The sequence below is a fragment of the Chamaea fasciata genome, unplaced genomic scaffold (genome assembly GCF_029207755.1).
Source record: "Chamaea fasciata isolate MVZ Bird 193981 ecotype frontalis unplaced genomic scaffold, bChaFas1.0.hap1 SCAF_4, whole genome shotgun sequence".
NCBI lineage: Eukaryota > Metazoa > Chordata > Aves > Passeriformes > Sylviidae > Chamaea > Chamaea fasciata.
The window spans coordinates 56,833,448-56,849,712 of record NW_027094089.1 but is presented as its reverse complement, the minus strand read 5'-3'; the positions used below and the strand labels follow the sequence as shown (position 1 = coordinate 56,849,712).

At 37.5% G+C, this 16,265-nt stretch overlaps 1 protein-coding gene across 5 annotated transcripts in view; it reads left to right on the top strand.

Annotated features, from left to right (window-relative positions):
• SPIN1 (spindlin 1) overlaps window positions 1–16,265 on the top strand; it is a 58,857-nt gene that overhangs the window by 35,450 nt on the left and 7,142 nt on the right. For all 5 annotated transcript variants that reach the window (XM_066181673.1, XM_066181671.1, XM_066181670.1 and 2 more), the window contains exons 2-4: window positions 2,111–2,339; window positions 10,358–10,406; window positions 15,592–15,845. In XM_066181673.1, coding sequence (XP_066037770.1) covers window positions 2,288–2,339; window positions 10,358–10,406; window positions 15,592–15,845 — 355 coding nt within the window. In that variant the 5' untranslated portion in view covers window positions 2,111–2,287. The remainder of the gene's footprint in view (window positions 1–2,110; window positions 2,340–10,357; window positions 10,407–15,591; window positions 15,846–16,265) is intronic.

Sequence of the window (16,265 nt, the reverse complement as noted above, 5' to 3'; positions counted from 1 at the left end):
AATCAGTTTAGACAACTGGATCTAGTTTTTACTTCAGTAGCCTTGTGTCCATCCATGGGTTCAGAGAGCATAATTAGGCACTTTATTAAGTGCTAGCAAATGAATTGTGACTTTAAAAGGATTAGGAATAAATTTTCTGTCTCTGAAGCATGATTTCATGAGGCATAGTAATGATTGGGGATATTCTATTACAAAAAAAAACTTAGCACAAAAGATATATTTTTCTATTAGTTGTTTTTAATTATTTGTCTACACATAACTGCAGAAGCAGTGCAATCAAAATATCTAGTACTTTATATTTTTACTGTGAATTGGAAATCTTGTGAGGGGGAAGTGTATAATACAGGTGTTACAAAATGACTCCCTTGAATAACAGTTCAACAGCAACTGTGGAAGGGTTTATTATTTTCTAAATCTGAAGAACACATTTTGTGAATTTGTGGAGGTGGTGATGGTAATTTGGTTTATGATTTGGAGGGATTTTTTTTTTAGTTTTGTGGGGTTTTTTAGATCTGAAGATATAATAAGGTTACAGTAATTGCTCAACTAATAGCTTTTCTGGAGGAAAATAGTTGATGTCTTGTATGCTTATGCAGTAGCTGTGAGACTGAATAGTGTAGTATATCACAGCAGTGCAACAAATTTAGAGTTGGTTTTCATAATCTGTGATGGTTCTAAATTAATGTGTTTTAATCCATAGGAGAATACATCTGAGTTCAGTAGAAAAAATTATCCTTATGCTGTGTTTCCAGATAAGTAGTTAAGCAAGCTAATTGCTTCCTATTAGAATATTGTTAAATATTGTTGCCAGGATGTCATTTAGCATTGTTGGGTATGCACTGGTAGATTTCAGGATGAGATGGAATGTGGAAAAACTAGTAAATTTGTGTTAGTAATTTTTTAATTTCGCAAGTTCTTATGAATTCCAGACTGTGAATGTCTTAAGTTAGTTCTTTCTGAAAACTGCACATTACTCCCTAGCAATTTTTCCTAGGTGTATTTCTTTTTGTTGCAGTATTGTTCGAAGAAGTTATCTGTACAATTCTTGAAAGAAATGTCAAGTGTTAGATGTAAATGCATTTTTACGTGTAACAGTTTTACCATACCTCAAAGTGTGTCACCTGTATGTTCTCTTATTCAGTAAGGCTCAAGCTTAATATACATTTTATTCCTCATCTGGATCACTAGTTAGGGGCATCCATCTAGTTTTAAGCCCTGTATGAAAATTGACAACAGTTTCCAAAATGGATGTAAAAGAGGGAGGATAGTGCTGACTCACAAAATAGACTGGCCCTGTCTCTCACAGGTTAGCAGTGGCATTTCTTAAGGAAATCATCTGATCTCACTTGGCTTGTTTTGGGCAACACTGAAGTAGTGAATTCTTATGCATAAATGTTTCTGGCCCAAAAATATTACTCCAAAATAAGTAAACCTGTAAGGCTTTGATTTTTTTCATACAGTCAAAAATTTCTGTAATTAAATCCTGAAAAGTGTATTAAAAAGTTGTCCTCGGTTACCTCCCTTATCCAGAGGAATGCGATGACTAAATTCTTCAGGAATTTGATGGTCTTAGATGGAGAGAGTTGCCAGAAACTAAGAGATCTATGAATCATCAGATCTATGAACTGTCGACCTACTCAGTAAATTGCTGGCATGAGGAGTCATTGCAGTGAAATTAGTGTTTTTAAAAGCTCTTGTTTTGCATTTCTTTAACTGACTTTTTAAAATTTCTGTGAAGCAAAGTTATGCTGCTATGTGAGTTCCCACATAGAAAGAGTTGATTGGTGCTTTAACCTGGTTAAGGTAGTACAGTTTCTTCTAAGCTAGCAGCCATACTTCCCTGTGTTAAGCTCAGTGAGTTTTAAGAAGCTTTCCTTTCTCTATGTAATTGACTTGATGTGGAATTTTACCATGACTACGAGATAAAAGTAGCAGCCCTTGTATATTTCTGGCCCTGTATGTCGTGTGTCACTGGAAGTTTTCAGAATAACAGAATGTGAAGGAATATCCTATTGTGTATGAAAACAAGCATTAAAGTGAGACTTACTTAAGATACAATATTTTGGTTTTAAAATCAAGCTACTTTTACTTCACCTGTTTTGTTTTTCAGAGTACTGTAATTGAAAGTGCATCTTCTACATTAGACGAAGGACAAGTTCTTGATTGAATGGTGGATTAATAAGTGGTTGTCTCATCCTAAAACTAAAAAGAAGATATCCTGGAAGTTAGAAAGAACTGGATTTTCACCCTAGTCCAGCAGCTTTGCTGCTCACTTAAACACAGATGAATGAAGACCCCATTTGGAAAATCACCAGGTCAGCGGTCCAGAGCTGATGCAGGTGCGGTATTCTTTCTGGATGGTTTTCTTTGCTTTTAATGGATAAAAAGTGTTCTTACTTTACAGACTTTTTAAAATATGTTAACGATTTGCTGCTGATGTTAATGATTTTAGATGTCATCATTCCTGTTTTTAAAGAAAATTTACTTTTATTCTAGAAGGCCATGGCTTGAAAAAACAAACATAAATATAGCCATACAGATCTGACCTTTGTATTTTGTGTTGTGTCAAAAGTTATAGATCAGTGACCTGTGTGGGGAAAGCAACATATTTTTTATCACCAACCATTGTGAATTGTAGCTTTTATGAAATTCTCAGGAAACCAACTGACCAAGTGTAATTGGGAAAGCACAGTTAACTTCTAAAATACCTAAGCAATATACCAGTTGGGTGCTTCCAAATGCACATTTGATTAATTGAAAACTGAAACTGATACTGGAGGATTTCTCCGTAACCCTTTGGAGACTTTAAAATGTGTATTTTACCTGAGACTGTGTTAAGATTTGAGGTCACTTATTTGAAACACGTACTGATTCCAAAAGTAATGCAGTTACCTTTCACGTAACAGCTGCAGGTTTCAGAGAGATCCAGTGCAAAGTCTTGAACACTTGGTATCCAAATAGAGAGAGTGATAAGAGGAACTCCTCAGGTGTCAGTACTGGGAGCAGCATTGTTTAACATCTCATTCAGTGGTAGGGGTGGTGGGATTGGGTGCACTCCCAGCAGGTTTGCTGATGACACCAAGCTGTGTGTTGCAGTCAGCATGCTGGAGGGAAGGGATGCCATCCAGAGGAACCTGGACAGGATTGAGAGGTGGGCAGTTGTATGCCTTGGACGTTCAACAAAGCCAGGTGCCAATGCCCCTGCATTGGGACAGTTCCAAGCACAAGTACATCCTGGACAGACAATGGACTGAGGGCAGCCTTAACAAGAAGGACTCAGGGGTGTTGGCAAATGAGAAGCTCAGCATGACCCATCAGGGTATAGTCCCAGCCCCAATAGCATCTCACATCCCAGGCTGCATCAAAAGCAAAATTACCAGCAAGCCAGCTGAGGGAGGTCTTACTGCCTCTCAAGTTCACTCCAGTGAGACACCACCTGGAGCACTGCATCCAGTTCTGGGGCCCTAATGTAAGAGTGATGTGGACTAGTTGAAGTGAGTCCAGAGGAGAGCCATGAAGATAATTTGAGGACTGGAGCACCTCTCCTACAAGGACAGGTTTCAAGAGCTGTGGTTGTTCAGCCTGGAGAGAGAAAGCTCCAGGGTGACCTAATTATGGGCTGCTGGTACCTCTAGGGGACTTGAAAGAAGGATGAAGAGGAGCTGTTTACAAGCTCATGTAATGACAGGCCAAGGGGAAATGGCTTCAAACTGAAAGAGAGTAGGTCCAGAGGATGGCCATGAGCGACCAAAGGGCTGGAGCTCCTCTCACAAGAAAAGGCTGAGAGTTGTAGTTATTCAGCATGGAGAGGAGGAGGCTCCAGGGAGTGCAACCTCCCATTAAGTGGGGCTTAAGAGAAGGACAGAGAAAGGCTATTTGCCAAAGCCTTCAGTGGCAGTACATGGGGTAGTTGTTTTAAACAGAGAGTACAGTTAGGAATTTTTTTATGATGAGTATGGTGAAACACAGGAACAGGTTACCCAAATATGACTCCTCAATTGGAAATGTTAAAGGTTATATTCAAAGGGTTATTAAACAACTTGATCTAGTGAAAAGTCCCTTCCCCTATCATAGGGCTGAACCAGGTAACCTTACGAGGGTCTGGAGGATTAACTAGAACAGCTGTAAAAGCAGAAAAAAGTTCTACTTAAAAAATTAACTTTTAAATCAGATTTGCTGAACTTTACAACATTATGATACAAATATCTTATTTATTGCCTTCCATTTTTAAAGGTGGTTTCCACTTGCCAAGAAACTTTATGAGCAGCACATAGTATTAAGTAGAAATTAGGATTTTAAGTGTTGCCTATAAAATTGCTGTCACCTGAGATTGGATAATAAAGCAGTAATACAGTCTTAATCAGGAGGAAAATTAATAAAGGAAAAAAGATACAGCAAAAGAGTGGAAATAGTCTATGTGTTTTGTATTTGATGTGTTAACCATGTAAAATAATAAAATTGCTGGATTCTAGGAGACTTTTGGATCATGTACCAGTTGCAAAAAACAGTCTGGAGTTAGAGATAAACCAGTGGTAGTGTCAGGTATTCATGCAGGGCAAAATTAATGCATTAACAAAACGTTCTTCAACTGACTTTGATTTCATCCTGTTGTAGAGACTTATCAATCAGTGACACGACAGGTTGGTATTGACAAAGCTAATTTTCAGTAGTCCTGTCTGTCTCCTTAGGAAGGAAGTGTGTTGTAAAGGAAGAGGTACATGTGATTTGTAATATCTAGGCATTTGAAGTCTCTCTCTGGGAAACATACTTTGTACATAGTTCCTTTCTGAGAAACAAAGGATAGGATTGAAGGTAGAGAAAAGAAGGTAGGTTTAATTTTTACACAACAGTAAAGTACATGGTTATAGACTCTAGGAGTTTGTCAAAGTATAGAGTTGGTTTCCATGATACAGTTTCTGTAAATCAGACAGGACCTCTTCACAGTGTGCCTGTCTGTCTCTCTAATCAGTGTATTGCTGTCCCAAATACAGGAGAAATGCAGCCTCAAAAAAAAAAAAAAAATTAATATACACTGTAATTAATTGTAAAATAAGATGTGGCTACCCTGTGTTAACACAATTGACCCTTCTAAATCCAATGATCACCTCCTTAATGCTGTATAAGTGAAAGGCATGGTCCTCTGGAGTCTTAGCAGTGTCCTCCCAGAGATACAGAATCCTACCAAATTGCATGATGGTCAGGAGCAATTGTAAAATAAAGCCTTTACTGGATGTCTTGAAAACACAAAAGTACTCTCTTAGTAAAGAAAACTTTTAACCTATATATGAGCATATAATTCTTGAGCCATATATGAGCATATGTAGTTTTTTCACCCATTAAAGCAGGTGTAAAGTTTATGAACTAAGAGATCATGGATGTGAATTGCTTAGAATTGCAGTGAAATCTTTTCTGCAGTTAGAATTTGATTTATGTCTGTACTTCTGACCTACTTCAATTAAAAGATGTCCTTTCTTCAAACTCTTTGAAGTTGAGGTTGAGCAATACTAGGTGTCAATCAGCAGACTGAAGTGTTTCTTAGGTCCCCAAAAGTAATTCTGAAATAGTCTCCAGATACAAAGTGCAGTTACTTCTATTCCCACAGATGATTCTGGAATACAATTTTAAAAAAGCATCTGGGTTTTGCTGCTTGTTGTAAACATAGGAGATATTCAGAGAAGTAAAGTCGGGTTGGTGTGTTCAGAAGAACCCGTCTGATTTTCATGAATTGCATGGAGGGTACAAACTTGTCAAAATAGCGTAACATTGCCAGTAGCTTTTTCCCATCCTTCTTATTCTCCTATAGTCCCAGCTGAAATGACTTGTATATTTCCCTTGAAGTCAACATCATGAAAGATTTTTTTTTTTTAGTCTTGTCATACCCTTTATCTTTTTCTGGAGTAAAGTCGAAATATTCAGAGACATGATTTCTAGTTTTGCTGTTGAATTTTAAGGATTTACTATAAGGAGCAGAATTAATGAGTCTCAGAAAACACAGGTATGACAAAACACCATCTGACAGTTGAGTACTTAATTCTGTTGCTCTTGTCTGGAAGCTGGAGGTTGTGGTCACTTTCTGTTACAAAAAATACATTTCTGTGCTCTTAGTCACAAAAAAAATAAAATACTTTGAAATTAAAGGGACCTTTTAAAGGTCATCTTGTCCAACTCCTGCAATTAGTGGGGACATCTTCAACTAGATCAGTTGCCTTGTGCCTCATACAGCCTGGACTTGGATGCTTCCAGAGATGGAGCAGCCACCACCTAGGCAACCTGTGCTAGTATTTCACCACACTCAATTTAATAAGTTTCTTTCTTATATCTAATCTTCTCCATTTTAAAATCATTACCCTGTGACTTATCTCAGCAGGTCCTGCTAAAAAGTCTGTCCCTATCTTTCTTACAGGCTCCCTTCACATACTGGAAAGCTGCAATAAGGTCTTAGAGCTTTCTCTTCTCCAGGCAAAACAATCCCAACTCTCGCCTTTCTTCATCTGGGAGGTGCTCCAGCCCTCCAGTCATCTTCACAGCTTTCCTGTGACCTCATTCCAGCAGGTCTGTCCAGTGCTGGGACCCCAGAGCTGGATGCAGGATTCCAGCTGAGGTCTCACCAGAGCAGAGCAGAGGGGCAGAATCCCCTCCCTCCCCTGCTGCCCATGCTGCTTTGGATGCAGCCCAGGACACGTTTTGCTTTCTGGGCTGGGAGTGCCCATGGCTGGGTCATGTCCAGATGCTCTATTCTTATGGGCCAAGAAAGATTCAGGACACAGATAATTCTGATTTTGATCTTCTTACTAGAATATGTTAAACATAAGAATTCTGTGCTGTTCTGTCCCCATGTCCAGAGCTGCTGTCGAGGACAAAGACTCTTGTTGCAGTTTTTAGTTGTGTAGCCAAGCAGTTCAATAGTGTAACTTGATACATCTTTAAAAGGAGTTTACGTCTCCTTGAGACCTATCTGAACTCATATGGTGCAGATTAGGAGGGCAAATTGTGGCAAATCAGCATCTGGTTGGTACAAGGGTGTGTTTAACTTAGGATCTTCAAATATTTGCTATTGATATTTTTATTAAACATCCAAATGCCGTTACTTCATGTATTAAACTGGGAGCTCTCTTAAGATACTGCATGTCTTAAGATGATGGATAGTACTTAGTTGTCTTTGGTACAGATCTTATTACATCAGTGAACAAGTTGAGTCTTAACAAAAATTTGAGGATCCCAAAATGAGAAGTTAGCAAACAGCTAATTCCCATTCCCAGAGGTTGGCATAACTTCTTTGCACTTATTGCAAATGCTATAGTAAATCTTCCTACTGTGTCAGTCTAGTGTTTCTTTTCTTGAGTTTGAAGGATAAATGCTTTCTACCTCCCTTCTTAATCACAGATTCCAGAGTCCTTGAGAGTTAGACAGAAAGCAAATTCTTGTGCTGCACCATTTTGTTATTTTGTTGTGTTTTTACTTGAGCTATTTCAGCCAAAATCTTACTTTTCTCTCATTAGCTGGAAGTGTAAAATGTAAAGTACATATATTCATCTTCTGGTGATAAAGGTTCTCTGTTTTGTAAGAGTAGTTCTTGGGTTTTAAGAAATTACCCTTTTTTTAATAAAACACCACTGTATTTTGAATAAAATATGTTTTATAATATTATATTTTAGTAGAACACAGCCACCTCATATACAGAGAGGTAACTGAAATTATGCTTAGAAAGCTTTTTTTGCAGGTTGTAATAAACTCCTAAAGTCTTACTGGTTTCTAATCAAACTTTTTGTGTTGCTGTTTTTGTTTCTCCAGCTAAGTTTTTACAAATACTCAGTTTAATTATTTGGTTTTGTAACTGTCAAAAATTGCAAGTAGGATCTTTACTGCAGTAATTGACATATAAGGCCTAATTTTAAAAAATTAGGAACATTGCAGATAACATTACTGTTGGAAATGCAGATTCCAGATGATCTGATGCAAGCTTGAATGTACTGAACATAAGATTATTTTAATTCCGCCATTTCTGTAACTTTGTGTATGCCTGCTTAAATGTTTCATACAAAACTGAAAATAGTAAAATACTTATGAAGACTGAAGATTATTGGTACTGTCAGTGCTTGACTTCTGTGTGATTCTCTTTAATAGGTATATAATTCCAGATATGCTTGGAACATGCACATAGTGTAAATTTAAAAGAATTGGTTTGTTTAGCCCTATAGAGAAATTAAAGCATTTCTCTGTAAGTGTTAATTCAGGCATTCCTAGTTAAAATTCTAGGCATGTTTGTACATAAACGTGAGGAGTTAGTTACACATGGTTCAGTCCAGCACTGTGACCAGATTGTTTTGGATATGACAAACAAGAAGAAAAAATCCAAAACAGCCCAAAACAAGCTATTGTGAAGAAATTCTTTTTAACTCCATACCGTTTTATATGTACATACATATATATATGCACCAAAAGCGGTATAGTGAGGAAGACAGGGAGAATCAGGATCAAGCCAGATATTTTCTGCCCATGTAGTCACTCTCAGCCATCACTTTAGCAAGGGGCTATTTCAGTCAACCCTAGTAAATGATCCCTATGCAGGTGCCCACTGGCTGTGATCTGAGGCTGCATTTTTCATTCTACAAACTAATTTTGATTTTTCTGTGCATGCACATCACCTTTTTTATACAGTGTTCTTTTGAAAGTGTTCTTCTGTCATTTTGTTCTTGCGTATTTCCTCTGCTGAATTCTTCATGGCTGCTCATAAGTAGCTTTCTAACAACCAGCAGAAGCCTGATTTCCCCTTTCCTCATTTCATCTTATTTAAAGCTTTCCATTTTCATATTCATCCCAAATTATCACTGTAAAAATTGTAGTTCTTTATGTATTCTGTTAGGCACAGGTAGTGCTGGTCTGGCTAACTCAGGATGATGTGTATTGGCATCTCCCTTTATTAACTCAAGGATGAAAGCTTAAAACAGCCTGTTGATTCACTACTGTTGCTGATTGACCATCACAAGTACTGTCCCTGTTGTGTTTAGTTCAACTTTCATTTTAATAGTTGCTGTGAGTCACTCCTTATGTTGCTGTCAATCACTCCTTGTGTTCATCACTGTGTTGGGTTTGCATGGCAAGGGTGTACCAGGAGAGTGCCAGGGTTGACTTCTGTGAGAAGCAGCTAGAAGCTTCTCTGTGTCCAAGAGAGCCAATGCCAGCCAGCTCCAAGATGGACCTGCCACTGGCCAAAGCTGAGCCCATCGGTGATGGTGGTAGTGCCACTGAGGTACTGTATTTAAGAACAGGGGGAAGATTCTGCAGTACAGCAATTACAGGAGAGAACTGAAACTATGTGAGCATAGCTGCCCTGCAGACGCCACAGTCAGTGCAGAAGGAGAGGCAGGAGGTGCTCCAGGCACTGGAGCAGAGGGTGCCGTGCAGCCCGTGGTGAAGGTCACAGTGAAGCAGCTGTGCCCTTGCAGCGCATGGAGGACCCTACACTGGGGGGCGGGTGAATGTGACTGAAGGAATCTGTGAGCCTGCAGGAAGTCTGCACTGGAGCAGGTTTCCTGGCTGGACCTGCGGCCCCATGAGAGAGGAGCCCATGCTGGAGCATGTATGCTGGCAGGACTTGTGACCCTGTAGGGGGCCCACTGCAGAGCATTCCAGAGGAATGGCACACTGGAAGAGATCCATGCTGGAGCTGTTTGTGAAGAACTGTAGCCCCTGAGACAGATTCACATTGTCAAAGTTTAGAGGTCTGTCTCCTGTGGGAGACAAACGGCAGTGAGGAAAGAATGAGAGGAGTCCTTCCCCTGAGGAGGGGGAGAACTAACCCTAACCCTGACAAGAAGGAAGGAAGCAGCAGAGACATGTGATTAACTGACGACCCCTTCATTACCTGTCACCTTGTGCTACCTGGGAGAGAGGAGGTAGAAAAAAATTGGGAGTGAAGTTAGGCCCAGGAAGAAGGGAGAGCTGGGAGGAAGGCATATTTAAAATTTGGCTTAATTTCTCATTATCTTACTCTGACTTGCCTGGTAATAAATTAATATTCCTTGAGTCAAGCCTGGTTTGCCTGTGATGACAATTGGTAAGTGATGCCTCTCTGTCCCTCTCTTGGCCCAGGATCCTTTGGCTGTATTTTCTCTCCCTTGTCCAACTTCGAGAAGAGATGGTGGGTACCTGGCATCCAGCCAAGGTCAGCCTACCACAGCTTCTTGTGCCCATAGCCACTATCTACCTCTCTAGAGCCTTTTTCCCATTTTAGAAGGTCACTGATCAGTCATAACATGAAGTGTTTGGATTCTTTACATTTTGATATTCAATAGGAAGGCTTTTCTGTAAGTTTTTAAATTAATTTTCAGTAATTTCAACATCTCTTATATTGTAGGTCATGCAGGAGTGTCTGCCAGCATGATGAAGAAAAGAACATCCCACAAGTAAGTTGTTAATATATTCACTAAAGAATAGCTCTCAGTAAATGGAAGTACTGTTCTAGAAAAATATCTGTATTGTTCCACTCACTTTGTTCTTGAAAATCGTGGAATAATATTCAGTCTATATTTTGTGTGTAGAGTCAGACTCTTAAATGTTTCAGAAAGGTAGTAGGAAAGAAAGCCCCACAGATAAAGTTTTAAGCGGTGTTTTGACTGTTAACATTATATTTCATGAATACAATTTTGAAATTCTGTCTGGTATCTGTAGAGAAGGATTTTCAAGCCTGAACTTAGCCACATCTACTGTAGGATGTCTGTTCTCTGGCACAGAATTTATGAGGTCACCAGGTTAAAAAAACTGCAAATGATGCTTACTAAGAACCCAGTTGGGAAGGAATCTGAGATATATCTAATCATGTATGTACTACGACTGTAGTAGTAGTACATAAAAAAGATTTAGTAGTACAAAAAAAAGATTTTTTATTTTTTAAAAACAAAGAATGTACTGAAATACTTCTGTAAGGAAGCTGCTATTAGTATGTGAAGGAGGGATACCTGCTTTTGCTACACTTTCATGGCATGTATTTTTCCATCTTCAACATTTTAAATGGTAGCAGCTGAACACTGGTGAGTACCTATGTGAAAGTAGAGGTAACCTTCAGGATATTATTGGTCTTAGTGTCATACAGCAAGATACCATATCTGGTGAGAGAAATCTAAGCTGGGTAAGTGGGAAACTTAAAATGTTAGTAGCTCTTTGTAAGTGTAAAGTCCTATAATGCGTATCAATCACAAGCAATTTGTTTGGCAGGCCTGTTTTCCACAGTTAATCACTGTTAACAGTGTTAACTGTTTCCCAGAGACAGCACCTGATGTTAAACTACTCTGATGCCTTCCACCAGCTCATCATTATCCATTCTTGTCTATCTTCATAGAAGGCAAAGAGAAACATTTATTTGTCTAGGGGCAGGTAGAGTTGGTTAAAATTTAATTTCTCTTGTTCTTTTTCAACCGCTCAGAGAAAGGAGTGTATGATGGGAAGACTAACAGAGGTGGGTTGCCTTTTGTACTTGAGGGTGGCTAGATTTGTCTTTATTGTTGTGTTAATATACACTTATTTAAATAACTAAATAGGCTGTAAATTTCTTAGCAAAAAGGCTTTTGTGGGACATAAGAAGTTTTGTTCCTAAGTGACATAATTTTGAGGTATTTAACTTAAGCATCCAGCTTAGTTTTATGTTAATCTAGCCTAGTTCAATTGTTTATTATTTAGTTAAGTTTTTTTGTGTACCAAGCCAAGATGACTTCTTGTGTGCTGCTTATTGATTTGTCTGAGAATGAAGCAGAGTAGTACATTATTGTTTTTATTTATAGTTTACCATAAATGAGTAGGATATGAATATGATGTAATACTATATGCTGATATTACTCTGAGCCAATATGATAGACCATGATTAGTAATGTATACTTTGTCACTGATTTAGCTATTTATTAAGTTACCTCCTCGTTTAAGGAAAAAGAAGCCTACTGGCACTCAAAGGCCATAGAGAGTTTTTTAAAAGGTTTGTTTTCAGAAGGTTTGTGGCAGAGGAAGGAACAAGGCATGACTCAATAATTGAGGTTGTGATAGAATGAGCAGCGTGGATGATCCCTCTCAACTCTTTAAATGGTAGTTAACTGTTGAGCTTTTTGGAGACAGTTCCCATGGTTATAGGACAGTTCTTCCAAATGCTCTGTCTGTGGGTAGTGGTGATCTCTGCCAATATGAAGCTGACCTCACTGGCATCAGATCAATCAGTGAACTCACAGATGTCATTCTTTCTACCCTTAGTGTATAAGGATAGTGCAAGATCTAGCACATGTATGAAACAATCTTTTCTACATAGGCTCTCCAGCTTTCTTGTATTCAGCAGTTCAGAGACTTTGAGATGTAGGTTATAATTTAACTATAACTGAACTTAAACATTTTGAAATTTTGATACCACTTTAAGGTAACCTACTCTTGGCTTCTGCAGCATCTAGGGCTGAAATTCACAACTGAATGATTTTTTCTACTTTTGAGGGAGTACAGAACGTACTTTAAAACGTGTCTTAATTAATGTGCTTCATAACCTGAATTTTGTGAAAAGTAGTTAAAAGCAATTCTCTGATCACCATTGTTATTAGTCGTAGGCATTAATAATATCACAGTTCAGTTATGTATCCTCTTTTCAATAACTTTTCTGATTTGTAGCATGAAAGATTTGAAAGCATACTGACTACTGCTGTTGTACTGCTTCTATAGTGTTCTATACTTTTCATTCCAGTTTTTCACAGTTGTGCATGTACTGCACATCTGGGAGATGCGGTTTTCTTTCATCCTTCTGGTTTTGATTTGGTTTTTTTATTCCTTGTGGTATTTTTCTGAGATGACATGATCAGGATAAAAAACAATCAACAATCAAACTAAAAGAGTAACTTTATAGGTTACTGGGCATTGCCATTCCTGGTTTTCTAAATGCTTGTTTGTGTTTTAAGCACAACCCTCTGGTAATGGCTGATTTTTCTGCTACCAGTCCTCTGCAATTCTGCAGTATGTTGGTTTCCCAGGTAGCAGTTGCCAAATTAAAGTTTGTGCAAGGATCATATAAACACAGCTTTAACATCTGGGCAGATTTCCTTCTGGCTGTGTAGTCTTTAGAATGTTTCTAAAGTATCTGGTTCTGATAATGATTAGGTATTACTTTATAGCTTACAGCCTGCAAGATAAAGAAGAGGATCAGAAACTTTTGGGAATTGAAGGGCTGTTTACAATGAGGATATGTCTGATGTGTCCTGGAATTATTTCCAGGACTTGTTATTTTTTGTTTTTCCTGGCTTCATGTCCTAGGTGTCTAACTGTTTTCAAATATTCAAGAGCAAATGTATGTGGAAATTTTAAAGATTATTTTAATGAAAGAGAAGGAAAAATTGTATTAGACCTTGTGGATAGAGTATTGTAGAAGGTTATTTGTGTTACTTGATTTATTAGAAAAGTGCTACACTGTTGAGGAGAGTTGGTTACTTGGTTGTATTACATAGATGTACATTATAACTTACTTACTAATAGTTAGAAACTTTTGCTTGCTTTCTTACCATATTCAGATGCAAGACATAGGTTTTCCTTGGTAATATACTACTTCAAATACCTAATTTCTTACAGCATGAACCACTTCAAACAAGAAGTGAGCAGCTGTTCAGTAATGCAACCTTAAAACAAAAATCTGAACTGCAAGTACACCTAGAGGGTACTTGTAATTAAAGTCCTAATGCTCTTTGCTCTATGAGGCATTTTAAACATAGTTACTAGTTTGAACTCAGTTATATTGTCTTCTTCCATCTTTTTGTAGAATGAGCGTAAAACTTTTTGCCTTATTGTTCCAAATTAAATATTAAAGTGGATTATGCTTTGTAGGCAGAAAGTAAAGTTGACTGGGAGGTTGAATATCAATAGCATTATAATATTTTTCAAAGATGAAATGATGAGCAACATAAACTGCTTAAACTAGACAAAGCAACGTCAGTTTAAACTTCTTTTATTTCTAGTTGGTTTTATTCCCTTCAGAATGAAGCAGTGTTTCATTAGCACTAATTAAATGAATAGAATACAGAACAAACTCAGTTTTACTGTGCTGAGAACCAGATCTCTGATCTTATTTTGTAAGAGTAAGCTATTACTGACACTTAATAAAATTAGAAACACATACATATACTTGAGCAGAACTAGAGTTTGAAAATGCATTCTGGTTTTGCATAAAATTAGAACTAGATTTGTGGGAGAGTCTCTCTACAGGAATTCTAACCTGTTCCAGATATCTGTGCTATCGAAGTTCGGAATGCAAAAATGCAGTCTGATCTTTGAAAACCTCAAGTGATAACAAAAGTGAAATTTGAAAACGCCCTTGCTAAATCTTCATGGTGAATTACAGTCTGGAGGTGGGACAAGTACTGAAGTTAATTGTGTATCTTGTTTTTAATTGCTATGATTACAGTTATGATACAGCATTAAGCATTCCAGTATTGTATTTTGAGTGTATTAATCTGAAATACTTCTTCCAAGATTTCAGCGGTGTGATTGTTATCTGTATTTTTTGGATTATATAGGGACTTCTATGACGGCATTCGTCATACCTGGAGACTTTTTTGTTTGATCACTATCTCTAATCTAAGGAAGAATATTGCCTTCTGCAACTGATCATCATTTAGATGTTACTTTTAAGCTTGTTGTGTGCATGTATTATTGCCATTGAAACTATGTGTGCTACAAGTAGTAGCCTAAAAATTTATTTTACAACTAGTTGACATCCAGGAGAATTTTGTATCTTGTCATAATGCCCCTTAATTTTTTCCATTTGTGTTCAAAACTGTCAATATGTGTTTTTAATAGCTGGATAAAACAAAACTTGTATAACACTTTCAGTGATTTGGAACTGTCAAATAGCTTACATTATGGTTTATCAGAACAGCAACTGTTACTTACCAGAGGGAATTTCCATGCCAATTCCTTGAAAATACCAGAAGGACAAAAAAGTTACTTGATCTGTTTTCCACATATAGGAGTATCCCTTCTATGGCCAATTACATTACATGCAATTTTTCATACTAAATACAAACTGTTGTTGCTGTCATGTGTCTTTAAAACTACTTGGAGTCAAAATTATCTGTAAACGAAGGAGCCTAAATTTTCTTTAGGTGAAAACAGGTCTGTTTTAGGGAAAACAAGCATTTTGAAAGAATTTCAGTCACCCACATAATGCTTGCACTGACTTCTTCCTCCTGGGAAGGAGTTGTTTACTGTTCTGCAGAGAACAAGAAGGTAGTAAAGTTGTAATACTGCCAGCTAACCTTGGCCTTTGAGATTTGATCAGGTGAGTTTCACTTTTGACATTCAGTGTAACAAAGGGTAGAAGAGGTACTTTGGCTTATGCAAACTAGATTTAGAATTTACTGCTAGGAAACTGACCTTATACAGCAATTAAAAATGTGTCACTACTTTTAAGTATGTTTTTCTTTTTTCCAGTGGAGCATGATAAGCTTTATGCCCAATTATAGAATAAGTTATGCTAAGCTATAAAATATATTGTCCTATAAAAGCATATAGCTATTTTCTGAAGTAGACTTTTATATATGTATGTACTTGTTTAATATTAATGTTTGTATCTGTGTACAGAAAACATAGAAACAATGTGGGACCAAGCAAACCTATTTCTCAGCCACGAAGAAATATTGTAGGCTGCAGGATACAGCATGGATGGAAAGAAGGGAGTGGACCTGTAACACAATGGAAGGGCACAGTTCTTGATCAAGTTCCTGTAAATCCCTCGCTCTATCTCATAAAGTATGATGGATTTGATTGTGTGTATGGACTAGAACTTCACAAAGATGAAAGAGTTTCAGCACTTGAAGTTCTTCCAGACAGAGTTGGTAAGTGTCTGGGGTTTTTCTCCTAAATAAATATACATACTGGCTGGCATTCATCACTAAACATTTTCCACTAATGCCTCCAGACTTTCCCCAAGATAAGCTGTGACCACTTAAATGTTTCTGGTCAATTTCATTTTTGTCTCATGGCAGGTAGCCTAAATGCTTTAATTTTTTTTCTATTCCACAAAGTTTTGATGATGCTAGTAAGTGCAGTTGCTGTTTTTTGTCTTTAGGTAGTATGCAGTACAGTCTACATTCATACATACATACAATGTTAATCTAAAAACTACATACAGTAGTTTTTAGATTAACATTGATATTTCTGTTAGAATTTCAACTCTAAGCCATCTAAACTATGTTGTCTATTTTGGTTACATTTTTTCTTGTACTGCCGCCCTGTACTTACAATAATGGCAGGAA